This window comes from Acinonyx jubatus, chromosome X, assembly GCF_027475565.1.
Source record: "Acinonyx jubatus isolate Ajub_Pintada_27869175 chromosome X, VMU_Ajub_asm_v1.0, whole genome shotgun sequence".
Lineage (NCBI taxonomy): Eukaryota > Metazoa > Chordata > Mammalia > Carnivora > Felidae > Acinonyx > Acinonyx jubatus.
The window spans coordinates 6,754,636-6,772,787 of NC_069389.1; the positions used below are offsets into that span (position 1 = coordinate 6,754,636).

An 18,152-nucleotide genomic window follows, 5' to 3' on the forward strand; every position below is an offset into this window, starting at 1 on the left:
AACATGTACTAATACAGGTATTTCTTCATACCGGACTTTTACGTAAATTGAAAAGGGGTAGAGGTAGGAGGCACACCCTTTCAGTAAGCTCAGACCACCTCTCCTTTGTAGGCAATGCAGAAGTGGGACATTAAGACCTCGTGGCACTGCCCTACGAGAGTGAGGACAGGGTCCGAACGCAAAGACTTCCCGGACCGTACCTACAAGGGCTGGGAAGAGCCAAGAACATTCCTTATGTGGGCTGGGCGCTGCAGCAGGGACCTTGTGGGAGGGTAGGCAGCTCCACCCCGGAAGAGTCCAGACGCCCTTCTCTTCTGCCCGGACTTTAAAAGGACCCTCCTAAGGCCAGCGTTTGGCCCAGGCTGCGCGGCGGGGGGAGGCTCTCAGGGAGGACTCCCGGGACCCGCCGGCCCCAAGTCCGCGCCCGGGGACAAAGCACGTGCGTGTGGGAGCAGGCTGCTGGCTCGCGGACCGGCGCGGGGCCGCCCGGGGGCCGCCCGCCGCGCTTCCGGTCTCACCTGGGCGGCCGCCGGCAGCCCGCGGTCGGCGCGAACAAAGGCGGGGGCGGCGGGCCGGCCGCGCGCTCCAAGATGGAGGGCGCCGGGGACTCGGACCGCCGCCCGCCCGCCCCGCCCCGCGCGGGCGCTTCCGCCGCCTCACCTGCCGCCGCTCGGCCTCCCGGGCGGAGGGCTGGCGCGCCCGGAGCCTCCAAGGGCCGCCCTGCGCTCGCGCGGGAGGAAGGACCGGCGTTCGCGTCGCGGTCCCCGGCCGCCCCTCGGCCCCACGGAGCAGCGCGAGGTCCGGAGTGCGCGCTCCGCCCCCTCCCACCCTCCGGGCAACTTTGCAGGGGGGCGAGTCGGGGCGCGCTCCCGCAACGGCAGGCGGCACAGGTTCCGTGCGCGCGCCGGCCCTCGCCCCCCTTCCACCCTCTGGGTAACCTGGGGGAGCCCCGAGCGCGCACTCGCATCCCTGGCCGGCGACACCGGCACCGTGTGCGCGCCGGCCCGCGCCCCCGCCCCGAGCGCCTCGGGCCCCTCCGTCCCTCAGCGGCCGCACGGGTCCCGGGGCGCGCGCCCCCTCCGGTCCCTCCCACCCTCCGGGCAGCTCCCGGGAGCCCCGCGCGCGCCCCGCCCCCTGCCCGCCGAGCGGCTCGAGCCCTGGAGCGCGCCGGCCCCGCCCCCTGCCCGGCCCGCCCTCCTCCGTGCGCCGCGCCGCCCGCTCCCGGCTCCCTCCCTGGCCCCGGCCGGCACTTTCCTCCCAAGTTGCCGCGCAAGTTCGCCACTGGCCGGCGGCGGCAGGAGCGCACGGACCTTCCCTCGCCCTCGGCCGGCCGGGGCTCCCCCGACTGCATGGGCGCGGGCCGGACGGGCCCTGGGGGCTGAGCGGCCGCGCCGCCTCCGCGCCCCGCGCCATGGAGGGCGCCGAGCCCCGCGCGCGGCCCGAGCGCCTGGCCGAGGCCGACGCGCGGGCGGCCGACGGCGGGCGCTTGGTGGAGGTGCAGCTGAGCGGCGGCGCCCCATGGGGCTTCACCCTGAAGGGCGGCCGCGAGCACGGCGAACCGCTGGTCATCACCAAGGTGAGGCGGCTGCGGGACCCTTACGGTGACAACCCAAAGGTGGCCTCGGGGCGGCGGACTCGCCGGGGGTGGGGGCGCCGGAAGGGCGGGCGGATCGCGCCCCCAGCGCCGGGGCGCGGGTCCGCCTGGGTCACCTGTGGGGACCGGAGCACCGGGACACGCATAGGTGCGTGGTCCCGGCGCCACCCCGGCCGCTCGGCGGCGGCTCCCAGCCCTGCTCACTCCAAGCGCGGCGCAGAGTTTAAATGGCTCCTGTTCCGGGTCCCCTCCCCTCCCCCTTCAAGAAGGGACCTGGCTGGGTCCCCAGTCACTCCCGGCTTCTCCAGCGGCGGCCTGCACCTGTGGGGCTGCCCAGAGGTTGGAGAGGGCCCACTCCACGTGCCAGGGGGTGGACTGAACTGTCCCGATCTGTGTTTGCCACTGTAGGCCCTTGGTTCTGCACCCCTTGAACCTGTACCCCTTATCGCTGGGAAAGCCAGACTAGCAGCTGTCGCCATCCCAGCTTCTCGATTCCCATCAGCCCATCAATATTTACTGACTTGCGGCTTCCAGCCCTAGATCCACGGCGTTCTGGATACCTGCAGAAACGTACCGAAACTTTCAGCGTCCTTTTTAAAAGCGGGACTTGAGCTCCAATAACAAGTTTCTAATATGTCTAATCAGGAATGTGTTTCGCGGTGTGTGTGTGTGTGGTGGGGGAAGGAGGCTGCTTTAGCGCCGTGAATTCTCTTGTCTCAGAACAGAAATCGAACTTGAAATTTACCAGCTGGACTTGTATTGATCTGTGAAGACACACAAACAACAAACCCATCATCCTGTTTTCTTCTGGTTAAAAGTGTCAGTGTCTCTGGGCAGAGTTGGATCAGGCCATTCCTAGGGACAAAGTTCCCTTTAAAATGTAAAAATTCTTGGCTATTACCAGAGTTTGAAGGTGAGTTGCTGGGTTGTTTTGTTTTGTTTTTCTTTTTCTGCTTTCCTGCTTCCCTGCAGCAGGAAGGTATAAAGTCACTCCTAACCCACCCCACCGGTAATGAATTTGAGCAGCGGTGTGGCTTTGTTGTGCATATAGCAAATGAGACCCCAAACTTTTCTGTTTTACATTTTCTCCTGTTTTTAGATTCACAGAACCAGAGAGTCTGAGAGGAGGCTTGTTTAGATGTGCGCTGAATTTATGTTCAACTGGGAAAAGAGGCTATCATTGCTATAAATTCGACTAATGTGTAACCCATTAACGAATTCAGTTCTTTGAAAAGATGGTACACACTTTGCCCCGCAAGGGCACTTTCCTGCATAAATGCATATTAAAGAATGTTAAGTTGTGCCTTTTTAATAAAGGTTTTACAGGGCATTTCTGATGGTAAAGGTTGAGAAGATAATTAGGTCTTTAGCATCTCATGTGTTCAAAAAAAAAAAAAAGATATACACAATTCAATGTATCTTAGACTTGTCATTATAAGTAGGTGGAACAAATTGTAACACGTTAGTTAAGGTGAAATCTTGCCTTTTAACCATACACAGTATAAGAAAGTTGGAAGTCACTGTAAACTGAAATTCTGGGGGCCTGGATGGCTCAGTCGATTAAGCATCAGACTTGGTTTCGCCTCAGGGGTTCGTGGGTTCAAGCCCTGCATCATCGGGCTCTGTGCTGTGCGGAGCCTGCTTGGGCTTCTCTCGCTCTGTCTCATGCTCCCACGCCTGCATGCTCTCTTTCTCTCTCAAAATAAATAAATAACTAAACTTAAAAACTCTGAAATTCAGTTGTTTTATCAGAAGGTGGAGAAGGGGATTCTTGAGCACGCCCTCCTTCCTAAAAACCCTGGTGTGTTCTTCCTGGCCTCCTGTTCCCTGTGTCCAAAGGACCCCATTCTACACCGAAAGAGGTGGGCAGGAAAACTCAGTAAATACGCACCAGGGCCTTTTTGGGGCATGTGAGGCCGTTTGTTCGTGATTTGGCCTGCCGGTTAGCTTTCACGCTACTTGCTAAGGTGTTGTTCCTTTTCGTTTTGAAAGTTTTTGTGACTAGGCCACTAGCACTGTGTGCTCGTCCTTTCCAGATTGTGTTTCCGGATTTTGCAGGGCTAAAAATGTTTGTGATTCTCATCTGAGATGCTCATCCGTCTCCCCCTTAAACTGCTGCTTAGTTTGTGTAGCTGCTCCAGTGTGACTGTAAATTGGTGGTTTCTTTACTTAGGGTGGAGAGGATTCGGGAGAGTTTGGGACTTCTGTCCTAAGTTCCCATGTACACTTGGATATACTTGTAGAGGTACGTGCTCACACATGCGTGTATCATATATTTTTAACTACCTGTTGTGTTGCATGGTATTGGCAGTATTTCACATGCCTGTCCTTTCCGTTGGATTAAGTCATCAATGATGCTTGCTTACCCTGCACCAGCTGGTAATGAACTGTTGCATGATTAGAAAAGGATGAAGGAAAGTGTGGCCATTTAGAACCACTGAGAGTGGGAATTGGCTGTTGTGAGAGAGACTGCGGAAGATTGTTCCGCTTATAGAATTTGGATGAATCCAAGTTGTGAATTTTCCTCTCAGTAGCTACTGAAAAATCTTGGGGGCTCATCATAACAATTGTTATTGGGGGCCCAAATAAATAATAATTGTTCTAATAGGGGTGGGGTTTTTTTTTTTGCATTAAAAAAAAACACCTCATAATCAACTATTTTACAGATAAGATCCTAGGGATATCATACGACTCATTTTCTATGTAACAGAGTCTGACGTGGGGGTAGCTTGATCAGGTGTAAGGTTACGCACTCTTTTTATGATAATGGGGGTCTGATTTGAAAGCCTCATCAGAGTGCATGTCTTAGCCCTGGAAGAAATGCTAAGAACAGGGCTGGTTCAGTCCGTGATCTTTGGATCAAGGTTTGTCAGCCTATTTTACTTTACTTTTTAAATTTTATTTTGAGAGAGAGAGCAGGGATGAGCAGGGGAGGGGCAGAGAGCGAATCCTGAGCTGTCTGCAGAGCCCGTCAGGGCTGTATCTTACGACTCCTGAGATCATGACCTGAGGTGAAACCGAGTCGGATGCTTAACTAACTGATTAGTGACCCAGGCACCCCTGTCAACCTATTTTATAGATGCAACAGCTAAGGCAAAGGGAAGTTAAACGGTGTGCCCTGAGATAACAAAACTGGCAAGCCCTGAGAAGGCCCCCAAGGGCCAGCTCTTGACCCCAAATGTCCCCATTTCCCCTCCGTTCCACCTGTTCTGTCCTGGAAACACTTGCAGCGCTATTATTAAATGACTTCATCCCATCCATTAAATGAGGGTCTTTCCACCGATACTCTGGTCTGTGTCCTTCTCTATGGTGGGGGCTGTTCTGCACTTGGTAGGATGTTCGGAAGCATCCCTGGTCTCCACGCAACGTGATGCCACTGGTACACCCCCCCCTCAGGTGTGACAGCCAACAAAAGTCTCCAGACACTGTCAGATGTCTGTCCTCTGCGGGCAGAATGGCCCTCGTTAGATTAACAGTGTGGTCGCCTTTGTTTTAGAAAAGATTTTAGCTTTCAAAGCTCATGCTTCGTTCTTCTCTGTGAAGACACTGGCCTTTTGGGTGGTTTTGTGAGGGGCTGTTTTCTTCCCAAGTGCTGGCCCTGATAATAGACTTTATTTACATAGTAAAAGTCAAACAAATACTTGCTTCATCTGCACTTTTGTAGCCGGAGAAAGGAAATGAAGCTGGAACTGGGTGCTGTTTCTGGGCGTTCATTGGGGCTACTGGGTAAAGACAGTCTTTTCTTTGGGTCTAGTTTGAAGTCAAAGGGATACTTAACTTCCCGGGAGTGACATTCTTGGAATTTGAAGTGCATGTGTGAAGTCCCACCAGACCTCCGCTGGAAGGTGGGAGCCACATTTGTATCCACGCAGGACCTTTCCCCCTGCTTGTAACTTGACGTTTCACGACGGCTAGAAGATTACAGTGCTGCTATTTTTACATGCTCCTGGCCGAGAGGGAGCGGGAACGGTGTCTGTGTCCTAAGAAACCACAAAGATTTTGACTTGTTAGTATTTCCGAGGCCACATTTTGATGTGGGTTATCTGGGGACCCAGGTAACGTGGCCCCCTGTTTCTAACGTGGTCCCCTGTTTCCTTTCTCCATGGATTCAGCAAATGTAAAACATCAGTGGGGGCAGGGGAGGGGCCTGATTTCTAAAAAGTCACTAGAGGGCCTAGAATTTCAAATGGGCGGATGGGGACTCGTCAGGGAGCACTCCGCAGGAGCTGGGTGTCAGCAGGCCTCCTGCAGCGGCAGGAATGTTTGCTAAGGGGGGAGGATTGAGGCTCCGGTCCCTCCCTGAAGAAGGCCCTCACCCTAGCCAGAGGCACCAAAGAAGGCATGAGTTGGGGCCTGCTGTGGTCCCAAGGCTGGCCCGTTTGGGAAGCCGCCGACTTTGAGGTTGCCTCTGGGGGACACAGCCACCCTAGAGCAGGGCAGGAGGGCTGTGGCTGGGGATCCCCACAGCCTGACTCACCCTCTCAGGGGGCTTCAAGCCATTAAAACATTTGTCTGGATATGAGACAGAGTCCTTAAGTGTCCTTTGTAGTTTGCATAGTGAGGGTAGGATGGAAGGGAATCGGGGCACTTATTTTGGATGGAGGTCACACAGCCAGGTGGCAAAAGTCCTATGTAAACTGTTAGAGCTCCTGATAGCAGGAGGCTCCCGGCAAAGACCGGCCGTCAGTGGTGGGTGGGTGTGGGAGGTGCCGACCGCCTGATGTCCCGTCCTTAGTGGTTTGAAAAGAGGTGCCATGTTAGGGGACCCGGCTGAGTCACCGTCATTGGTGACGGGAAAGGTTGGATAGTGGCCGCCTTGGTCAGGACGAGTTGTCGACCTCACGTGTCTGTGTTTGCCCCCCACCCCAGCCAAGTTCTTTGTCGGATATCAGGAAAGGTTTCAGGAAAGAGGGAGCCGATGATGGGAGGGGATCGGGGACTGACAAACGTCAGCTCTTCTGGATTTTGCTCTGGATTTCTGCGTGAAGGCCCGTCGGCATCAGTGTGTGCGGCTGCTTCGTGGCACTGGACAGCAGTAAATGGCCCGTGGCTGGGCTGCGCCGACTCCGGGGACGCAGGGCCGGGGTGCCGTGCTGGCTGTTCCTCCATCGTGCCACCCCAGCCACTTTCCGAGGCCAGCCACCCTTCTCTGAGTTGTTAGGAGGAGTGGGATTCTGAAGACTCGTTTGTATTTAAGCGTCATTGGTGTGGTTACAAGAAAAAAAAAAGAGGTGAGTCTTCTTTCGTGAGCTGAAAGCCGCTTTCAGCTGGTAGACCCGCTTGCCAGCTGGCATATCCCGTGTGTCTCTATTACCCTGGCCCGGTCCCCGCCTCACACACTTGACCTGCTCCTCGTCCTTAGTCCTCCCGAGGTGTGTTGGGTGCGGGAGCAGGAAGTCAGGGAGTCCGATGGCCTGTCCCAAGGTCTGCTGGCTGTCAGCTTCAGCCGGTGCAGACTTCTTCCTTAGACGGGAATTGTGCTGACCTCAGGCCTAGAAATCCGGAGGCTTCCGTGCTGTGAAAAGCTGTGCACTTGCGTTGTGCACACCTCCACACCATGTTTGTTGGATTTGGGCTTCCCGGTTCAGTTGTAAGTCGTTCTTAACGTGTCCGGACATTGGTCTTTTGAAAAAAAGAAAACTAGTTTGCCCGAGCATGGTAATGAAACACTCCTAAAAGTAGTCGTTTTCACCTTGTCCCCAGGAGCTGGGATTTCTTAACGTCCCTTCCTGTTCCCTGGCCACAGAAGCTGGGCGCCCTGCTTGGGAAGGGCTGGCTTTTCTGTTTGGAGAGCGTTTTGGACTTGCGGTCTTGCCAAAGTTGTTTTGTGTCAGCATGCAAATAAACCTGGAGTTGTGCATTTCTTAGGGCCTCTGTGGAGCTTTTCTTCTTGTACACTGGGAACACTGTAAACATTCGACAAGATAATTTCAGGATTGAAAAGACGAATAGACTTTTTATTCAGGTCTCACTTCTTTCAAACACTGTGGTCAGGAGCGGGGGGGGGGGGGGGGGGACCCTTGGAGGAGAAATTCTGCAAGCCGCCGCCCTTCCAGGCTAAAAACTTTCATCCACAGGAAGGACTTTTGAAAGAGCTGAGGGTTCTACATTGCTGTCTTTGGTCTTTTTAAAACGTTGCCAGGGTCTAACACTGATATGTTCTGGAAGAATTGTTTTCCCGTTACCTCGTTAGATCAGATATTTGCATTGTCTTGTAGTACATCAAGCGTCTTCTGTTTGCTGGTGTGAATATTAAGGCTTCGCTTTGGGTAATGTATCTCGGTAGAAGGACAATAGGGCATCATCAAAAAAAATAATAATTGGACTCACCTTATTTTAGGTTCAGACAAATAAAGTGGTTCTGAAAAGGCAGGATGTTCTGTATTGTAACAGAGAAGTAACATTTTCTTTACCTGGGTTTTCTATTATCATTGTTAATTGTTATTATTAAATCCCAGGCCCTGCAGATTCTGGGTGCTTTAAAGGCAACATTTTTACTTACTCATGGAAGGAAAGGGATGAAACGTTAGTGTATCTTTTTGAGTTTTGTTTTCATTTTCGTCAAAGTGGCTCTTGCACAGTTTAAATAATCAAAGTTCTTTGGGGCCTGTCATCGTACCCGGAGCTCTCCCTGCTGCCCTTTCCCCTTCCCTGCAGACAACAACTGAAACTTTCTGGCTGATGTCTTTTCACATTTGCTTATATTCTCTGTTGCTGCTACTTGTATTTGTTCCTGTTGACTTCCAACTATATCGAAAATTGGGATTTAGCCTTTTTTTCTGCACACCTCCTTCCCACCACCCATCCAGACCCATTTCTTCCCACCATGCATGCCACACTCCCAATCTGATGACTTCATCATTCTGGTTAGAAGAGGGTTTTTCAGCTTTCGCACCGTAGACATGGAGGGTCCCATACAGGTTGCCCTGGAACAACGTGGGTTTGAACTGTGCAGATTCACTTACACATGGATTTTTTTTTACTACAATACAGTACTGTAAATATGTTTTATTCTGATTTTCTTTATTTTTTAAAAAGATTTTAGTTTCAAGTAATCTCTACACCCAACATGGGACTTGAACTCCCAACCCCAAGGTCAAGGGTCACATGCTCCACCAACTGAGCCAGCCCGGAGCCCTTCCTTAGGATTTTCTTAATCACGTTTTTTTTGGTTGTAAGGATACAGTATATAGTATATAATACATACGATATACAAAGTATGTGCAACATATAAAGTTTATGTCAGGCCTCCAGCCAACAGTAGGCTATTAGTAGTTAAGATTTGGGGGAGTCAGAAGTTATACACTTACTTTCGACTGCATGTGGGGGCTGGTCAGCGCCCCTCACCCCCTTGTTGTTCAAGGGTCAGGAGTAATTCTTTGTTGGGGTTGGGGGGACTGTCCCATACATTGTAAGATGAGTAGCTTCCCTGGCCTCTACCCGCTAGATGCCATTACTATCCTCACTCTGGCTGTGACAACCACATGTGTCCCCAGACATTGCCAGATGTCCCTTGGGGGGGCAAAATCACCCCCTTTAACTTTTGCCCCGAGTTGACAGGAGTCAGTGCTTGCATATTTTGACGGCCAGTGCTATCACTATGTACAAACTATGATTACTTTTCCTATGCAAGTTTTCATACTCAGTGAGGTTAATGGTAGTTTTGTTTCTTTGCTTGATTTCCTATACAGTTGCCATTGATTCATGTTCCAGATCATCCCCAATTGTGAGAAAAATAATTTTAATAATTTTTTTAAAATGTTTATGTGTTTTTGAGAGAGAGAGAGAGACAGACAGACAGACAGACAGTGTGTGAGTGGGAGAGGGGCAGAGAGAGAGGGAGACACAGATTCTGAAGCAGGCTCCAGGCTCTGAGCTGTCAGCACAGAGGCCGACACGGGGCTCGAACTCACAAACCGTGAGATCATGACCTGAGCTGAAGTCGGATGCTTAACCGACTGAGCCACCCAGGCCTCCCTGCCACACACATTTTTAATATGTTTAAAGACACAGGTCTTTGAAGACCTTCTCTGCCTGAAAAAAAAATTTTTTTTGTAAGTTTATTTATTTATTTTGAGGGAGAGAGAGAATCCAAAGCAGGCTTATGCACTGCCAGCACAGAGCCCAATGCGGGGCTCAAACCCACAGACCGTGAGATCATGACCTGAGCTGAAACCGAGAGTCGGATGCTTAACCGACTGAGCCACCCAGGCGCCTCTCATTTCTCTTTCTTTCATATCTTTGTGTTTTTGTTCTTCTTGGGAAGCTTCCACAACTTTATCTTCCAGTCCTTACATTGAGTTTTACAATTGCGCTCTCCTTTTTTTCTGATTACACAAAGTTTTTAGTGTTGCTCTTGAATGTTCCTTTCATTTTTCTTTTTAATCCCCTACTGATTTTGCTTCATGTTTTTTCTTTCATATCTTTGAGGCTATTAGGCAGATTTTTTTTTTTCTAAGATTTCTTTCTGCATAGATTGAGTTTCTGAGCTCTGCTGCATTTTTGTTTGTGTTGGCGTCTCTTTTCCCTGTTAAATGCTCTCTGCAAATGTTCCGTGATCCTCCTATCTGCAGGTATTTGAGTGACTGGGTGACTGGGGCGCCTGGGTGGCTCAGTGAGTTAGATGTCCGACTCTTGATTTTGGCTCAGGTCACGATCTCACGGTTTGTGAGATTAAACCCTCATCGGGGCTCTGCGCTGCCAGTGTGGAGCCTGCTTGGGATTCTCTCTCTGCCTCTCTCTCTCTCTCTCTCTCAAAATAAATACAAAATAAGTAAACACACACACACACACACACACACACACACACACAAAAGGTGACCAAAGCGTTATTTGGAAGCTCTGCGTGCGGCTGAGTGATATGCGAGGCTGCTTCCGTGGAGACTCCTTTAAGGCCATCGCTTCAGCTGGTTGTTTTGGGCTGATCCTGTCCTTGTCACACGGTCATTCTCCCCTCTACTGAAAATAAGTTTCTGGTGTCCAGCAGACTTGAAAGGTGCTGTGAGGGCTACCAGTTTAGAGGATGCCTGCTTTGCTCAGCGAGCTGGAAGTGGTCACTTCATCGTGTGGCCACAGGGGCTCCAGTTTGTTGGGAAGGTCTTCCCGACTGTTAAGTGGCATTGCCTGTGTTCCAGGCTGGATCTTGCACTCTGTTCTTAACCTTTTCTTTTCTTTTCTTTTTAAATGTTTGCTTCTTTTTGAGAGAGCGGGGGAGTGGCAGAGAGAGAGGAAGACAGGATCCGAAGCAGGCTCTGCGCTGACCGCAGAGAGCCCCCCACTCGAGGCTCGAAGTCACGAATCGTGAGATGGTGACCTGAGCCGAAATCAAGAGTCGGTTGCTTGACCGACAGAGCCACCCAGGCGCCCCTATAAGAGACCCTTCTAACAAGTGAAATCCAGAGAGAAATCAAACTTTTCCCTTTAACCGATATACCCGGCTTTGAGAGACAGGATATATAGCACTTCGTTTACCCGCATGCAGGAGGGAATGATTATTTACTTGTAGAAGGAGTCACTCTGGGTGTCCAATTAACATGTAGCTCATTCCCCAAACTCTTATTGTAGAAAATGAGACCTGTGTGCCATCGTTTTGGCTTCCTTCCACTTTAGCTTTTCTCCCAGATGATAATTTAATGTTCACCCTGTCTTGGTTTGCTTCCCCTCCCCTGCAGATGATGGTCTGGAAGCTGCGGAGGGACAGGGCAGAGGCAGGGAGCGTCCCCAGTCCAGGTAATTAGCACCCAGGCGGGACTGGCCGGAGGGGAGGGTGGGTGGCCAAGTGCTGGATGATGTCAGGGATTGGACCTTCCTCCTAGTCGAATTGTCCTTTCCTTAACTGCCTTGGTTAAAGTGCAGAAGATGTTGCCTGGGAGGGTAACACGTTAAATCTTCATTAGCAGGGCTGCTGTTATCAGATTAATTATAATCCTGTATGGCGGACTATTTCTCCCCTCTGGGGAACAGGATTTAGATGAGTTAGGCCATCAAAGAAAGAGAGATTAAGATGAGTGCAGAGTAAGAGTGGTCTCCGGAGGAAGGTAGAGTCGGTGTGGGGATGTGAGCCAGAGGAGAGGAGGGTCTCTTCTGTGTCAGGTGCTGGGGAGCCCGGAGAGCGTGCGGGCGAGGGAGGACAAGGTTACCGCACTGGTAACCAACCCTCCCTGACTTGCGAAGGAGGTGAGGGTGCTTCCTTGCCTCTGGCTTGCAGATGCCAGAGCTGATGAAATTCTGCATCTGTTTATGTTAATTGTGCATATGTTGTACATTCGTAAGAACGGAGATCCTTATCTGTGCTAATTGTACATATGCTTCTACGTTTTTAAGCATAGTGATTGTTCTTCTTGGGGCAGCAACATTAAAACCATCTTGAAAAAATTGAAAATAAAGGAAATGATTGATCAGTAGTCCAAAACATAATCATCTTATTTCTGGTAGTACAGCTATATTGATTCATTTTCCCTGTCTCTGAAATTCTTCCCTTTATACCACATACGTCTAATTATTCATTGCTTGGAGACGCCCGAGTGGCTCAATCAGTTAAGCATCTGAGGCTTTGGCCCAGGTCGTGCACTCCCGGTTTGTGAGTTTGAGCCCCGGGTCCTCAGGCTCTGTGCTGACTGCTCACAGCCTGGAGTCTGCTTTGGATTCTGTGTCTCCCTCTCTCTCTGCCCCTGCCCGCTCACTGTCTCTCTCTCACTTTCTCAAAAATGTGTTAACATTAAAAAAATTTTTTAGAATTACTCATTGCTTGAGGGTAACTCTCCTAACATTGTATCATCAACAATCTTTGGAATCAGATGAAGCTTAGCTCTGTGTATGCCCCTTGGAATTTTTTAACTGACATGTTTTAGGGGCGCCTGGGTTGAGCGTCCCAATCTTGGTTTTGGCTCAGGTCATGATATAATGGCTTTGTGGGTTCAAACCCTGCACTGGGCTCTGTGCTGACAGTGCAGAGCCTGCTTGGGATTCTCTCTCTCTCCCTGTGTCTTCCCCTCCCACACTAGTGCTGTCTCTGTCTCTCTCAAAATAAATAAGCTATAAAAGTAAGTAAAATTGACATGTTTTATTGTGAAATATATTGAGTTTTATTATTCAGCTTTTTTTAGACAGACATAGATCTTCCAAAGCCCTAACTTCTGGAAAACTGGCTGTATTGGTAAAATATGTCATTCTTTAAAACAACTCTGCAGGGGCGCCTGGGTGGCTCCGTCGGTTAAGCGTCCGACTTCAGCTCAGGTCACGATCTCACGGTTTGTGAGCTTGAGCCCCGCGTCGGGCTCTGTGCCGACAGCTCGGAGCCTGGAGCCTGCTTCGGATCTGTGTCTCCCTCGCTCTGCCCTGTTCATGCCGTGTCTGTCTGTCTCTCAAAAATAAATAAGCATTAAAAAAAAAACACCCCACACAACCGTGTGCTTTTTGGGTACGTGCAGCTTTTCTTTTAATTTCTCTTCATGTTTACACGTCCTGGGCCTCGAGTGAAAGTTCGGGAAGGAAACATCTGGACTCGGAAAGGTAGGCCTGCTGCTGCTGGGGTTGGGTCGGGGGGCCGTTTCCGTCCCCCTCGTCCATCCTCAGTGACTGGTGTGCAGGAGACGATAATCACCACCTGATACGACACAGGTGTATTGTCCGTGCTCTGCTGGATACTCAGGATGCCCTTCTTGCGCCCTAGACATGTCCGGTTTTCCAGAGCTCAGTTCTCAGACTCGCCGTGGCTGCACTTGCCGTCTGAAGGAGACGTCGACTCACAAGAAGACTTTACTGTCTCCTTTCTTTGTGACCGTCGTACAAACAGCCTTGACCGGCTCTTTCCCTCACCATGTACTGTAGTGTTGGTTTCTCTGGAAGGTTCCTCCTTTGTTTGTCTCTCCTCTCTGGCATCTAGGTACCATCAAGTGCTTCCTTGCAAGGGCACGTGTGCACGTGCCCCTTCCACCTCCGGGTGCACTTCGACTTGGGCAGTGGCCCTGCAGACCCCCTGTGATCCAGGCGGAGATGACTCTGCTTCCTTTACCTTTACCTTCTTTCTCCGTCTCTCCTGGACTTCCAGTCCTGTCGACGCTTCATCCCCAGATCTCAGCGTCACTCATGGTGGCTTGCCCTCCTTCCACAGCCAGCCGATCACCAAGTCCTTTGGAGCCTAAATGTCTTGTGTTTGTTGCTCCTTCTTCACTCCCAGTATCCCTGCCTCCAGTGTCATGTACCTGGAGAGTCTCTTGCACACTGCCTATGGCCTGTGTGTCAGACTGTTCTAGAACTCCGGCAGTGGATATGCCTGCACGCTAAGTGGTTTCTCAGGCTCTTCCTGGAAAGGCCTCAGGAGCCCCTCGCATTACACCTCAGCTGGGTCTAGAAGGTTCTTTTGGCTTTTAGCATCTGTCCGTTTCCCAACCTCATCTGCTGCTTTCCTCCCTCCTGCCCTGACCCTTTAGTCCAGCACGGTCCCATGTGGTAGCCGCTCATCATATGTGGCCGCTGAGCACTTGAAAAGTGGCTAGGCCAAATTGAGATAGACTGTAAGTTTAAAAACACACTGGATCTTAGACTTAGTGTGGAAAAAAAAAAAAGACAAAGTAGCTCATTACTAATTCCTTTATATTGTATACTTGTTGAAATGATCATATTTTGGCTCCATTGGGTGAGATAAATATATTCTAAAATTAACTTCATATATACTTTTTTGCTTTCTTAAACGCAGTTCCTGCAAAATCGGAAGTTCTCGGTGTGGCTCTTAACTGTGTTTCTATTGGACGGCTGTGCTTTAGGCCCTTGTTAGGCAAAGTATATGGTCCTACATGCTTGTGAGAAACGCAGACCCTCAAGCTGCACCCCAGACCTGCCGAACCACAATTTGCATTTTAACAAGGTGTGCACTTGGGGCCGTCATCACGTGTTCATGACTTCGAGCCCCACGTCGGGCTCTGTGCTGACTGCTCCGAGCCTGGAGCCTGCTTCGGATTCTCCGTCTCCCTCTCTCTCTGCCCTTCCCCTGCTTATGCTCTGTCTCAAGAATAAACAAACTTAACAAAACAAACAAACAAACAGAAAACCCCACAAGGTCTACAGCTGACTCAGAGGCATGGTCCAGATTGCCAAGTGCTGCTTTGGAGAGCTGTTTGCTGGTCCCCAACATCCTGTGGTGTTTGAGGCTTTGCGAGGGTTTTTGTCCTGCTTTGTCTCCGAGACACTCGTGGCCGCATGGAAGGCTGTGCTCCTTTTCCACCTCCCAGGCAAAGCGGCCCCTGGCCCTTCCTCCCCACCAGCCACAGTATGCCCACAGTGGCCTTCGTGGGCCTGTCTAATCGAGGACCCTGCAGCATCCTTGAGCCCGATGGACTGGGACATCCCTGAGGTTGGAAACTGGCCATCCCTTGCCCCTGATGCCCCAGTGCATTGCCTAACAGGTGGTGAAAAGGGCACTGGCCAAGAATTGACACCTGTCACAGTGCCAGCATCCTGCTGCTGCTTTGTTTCTGGTGTGGGACTTGGGGGTGAAGGTCATAGTACCTCCAGGACCACAAAAGTCACGCGCAGCGGCACTTTCATGAGCCAGGGCCACGGGGCCCGCGGGGAGGCCGCGAGTCTGGGGCGACTGTAATGGAGGGACCTTCAGCGTTTCTAAAGAACAAGACCGTGCTTGTTGGAAAGGCGCTACAGAGTGATGCTTTCTAGGCCTCCGGGTGCCTGGGCGGCTCAAGTCAGCTGAGCGTCCAACTCTAGATTTCAGCTCAGGTCATCATCTCCCGGTTCGTGAGATCGAGCCCCGCGTCGGCTCCTCGCTGACAGTGCGGAACCTGCTTGGGATTGTCTCTCTTTCCCTCTCTTTCTCTCTGCCCCTTCTCCCCCTCACAGTAAATAAGCATTTAAAAAGAAGAAGAAGAAGGAATGATGCTTTCTAGGCCTGGTGGCAACACGGCAGAAGCCCGAGCCTGGAGTAGGCAGGGGAAGGAGAGCCAGAATACAGAACTGCCTGGGTGCCGGTCTAGACTGGAAAGGACGTGCCCTGTGGCCTAGCAAAAGCAGGAAAAGCAGGCAAATCATGGCGGTTGCATTAGAACCCGGAGCTGACACTGACTTGCTATTTCCTGGCTTGTGGGTTGCTTGTGACACGGTGGCTGCTGCCCTGTCCTAGAAGGCATGCTCCCACGTTTAAAGGAAGCCCTGCCCAGAGTTTCCTTCCCCTGCCCTCCTGGGCGGCATTTCCCTGTGGTAACTGTGTCTGAGTCCCTTTGTGACCAGACTACCCCGTCACCAGGAGGTGAGGGGGTGGCCCTCAAGTGTCCGGGAGGCAGGGACCTGACTCGTGGACAGCGTGGGCACAGGCATACCGGGACACGTACCCGGGTGCTTGACCCCAACAAGCCCAGGCCTGATGCCACGGGAAGGGTTGTCCTGTGGCTTCACGTGGTGGCCTCACACTGACTTCCTTCCAGTCCTCGCTGCCCGGAGGGCACCTTATCTCTCGGTCTTTGAGACTTCCTTCAAGTAAATCTGGTATCTCGTGTGTTCTCAGATTAAAGGTGGACTGTGCGGTGCCCGAGGAAGCCCGATGCGTGTACTGGGGGGGGGGGGGGGGGGTTGCAGAGGCCGGGGGGCCAGCCTGTGTTTCTTTTCCCTGGAGTTTTTACATTTTTTGTGTGTATTTATTTTTGAGAGAGAGACACACACACTCTGAGAGGGAGGATGCCCAACTGACTGAGCCACCCAGGCGCCTCGAGTTTTTAAAAATGTTTAAAAACTGAGATGTAACTCCCATACCCTCAGGTTCACCCTTTTACATGGAACAATTCAGTGTATTTTAGTACATTTACTTAATTGTACAGGCAACACTGTCTATAATTCCAGAACATTTTTATCACCCCAAGAGAAATGCCACATCCATTAGCTGTCACTCGCTGCTCCCTCCCTGCCCCCAGCCCCTGACAGCCACTCATCTACGGCTTGTTTCTATGGAGTTGCCTGTTGTGGACACTTGGTATGAGCGGGTCATATAGTACGCAGCCTTTTGCGTCGGGCCTCATGCGCCGAGCTGAGCGTGTTTTCCAGGCCCGTCCACGTTGTCGCACATGTCCGCGTTGCCTCCCTTTTTAGGGCTGAATGCTGTTCCACTGTGTGGATGGAACACATTTTGTTTATCTTTAACTGTGAATGGACAGCTGGTTGTTTTCACTTTTTGGCTCTTGTGAATAATGCGGCTGTGGGTGTTCACACAGCTGCCTTTGTGTAGACCTCCGTTTTCAGTTCTCTGGGGCATTTTCCTTGCATTGCGGGCTGGTCACACACACACCCAGGAGTGGTACTTGTGTTTCTAGAACACAGGGGCCTCGTACCTCTGATAAATTCAAAGGATAGGGTTGGTCTTTCTGGCTTGGAGGTTGCTCAAACAAAATTAAAACTAACACTTTTTTAAATCTTAAAAAATTTTTAATGCTTTTTTTTGTTGTTAATTAAGTTTATTTCATTCATTTATGAATGGAAGAGTGCAGGGGAGGGGCAGAGAGAGAGGAAGAGAGAGAATACCAAACAGGCTCTGCACTGCCAGCACAGAGCCCAACTTGGGGCTCAAAGCCACAAACTGTGAGATCGTGACCTGAGCTGAAATCAGGAGTTGCACGCTTAAATGACTGAGCCACCCAGGTGCCCTCACCTTAAAATTTTTAAAAATCTCCAGGGGCGCCTGGGTGGCTCAACTGGTTAAGCATCTGACCTCAGTTCAGGCCATGATCTCACGGTTCATGGGGTCGAGCCCATGTTGGGCTCTGTGCTGACAGCTCGGAACCTGGAGCCTGTTTGGATTCTGTGTCTCCCTCTGTCTCTGCTCCTTTCCCGCTCCCACTCTGTCTTTCCCCTTGTCTCAAAAAATAAACATTAAGGGGCTCCTGGGTGGCTTAGTTGGTTAAGTGTCCAACTTCATCTCAGGTATGAACTCGCAGTTTGTGGGGTCAGAACCCCGTGTCGGGCTCTGTGCTGACAGCTCAGAGACTGGATCCTGCTTTGGATTCTGTGTCTCCCTCTCTCTCTGCCCATTCCCTGCTCATGCTCTGTCTCTCTCTCTCCTTCAAACATAAATAAACATCAAATAAGTAAATATCAAAAAAAACCTTTTGGGGTGCCTGGATGGCTCGGTTAGTGAGGCGACCGCCTTCGGCTCAGGTCATGATCTCGCAGTTTGTGAGTTCGAGCCCCGCGTCAGGCTCTGTGCTGACAGCTCGGAGCCTGGAGCCTGCTTCAGATTCTATGTCTCCCCCTCTCTCTCTACCCCTCCCCTGCTCACGCTCTGTGTCTCTGTCTCTCAGTAATAAATAAATGTTAAAAAAAAATTAAAAAAAAAACCTTTTTAATAAGTAAACAAAAAATTGTGGTTTTTTTTTTTTTTTTTTTAAATCTTCAAATGAACAGTTTTGGAAGCTCATGGGCTTTTGTCTCAATGGCATGAGATGGCATGTGGACCCCTGCTGTGACAAACCCGCTCTCACCTGGGCTCTCAGAACATTCTAGACACAATGTGCCTTGGTCCCTGGCGTCCTCTCTTGTCCTGAGGACAGCAGCCAACACTTTC

General features: G+C 51.2%; 1 protein-coding gene across 6 annotated transcripts in view; it reads left to right on the plus strand.

Annotated features, from left to right (window-relative positions):
• Positions 1–1,217: 1,217 nt before the first annotated feature.
• The window catches only part of SHROOM2 (shroom family member 2), a 158,391-nt gene continuing 141,456 nt past the window's right edge, over positions 1,218–18,152 (plus strand). For 3 of the 6 annotated variants that reach the window (XM_053202045.1, XM_053202047.1, XM_053202049.1), the window contains exon 1: positions 1,232–1,576. In XM_053202045.1, coding sequence (XP_053058020.1) covers positions 1,412–1,576 — 165 coding nt within the window. In that variant the 5' untranslated portion in view covers positions 1,232–1,411. Of the gene's footprint in view, positions 1,577–18,152 lie in introns of all 6 variants that reach the window. The other 3 variants (XM_053202050.1, XM_053202048.1, XM_053202046.1) reach the window with 3 other exon arrangements.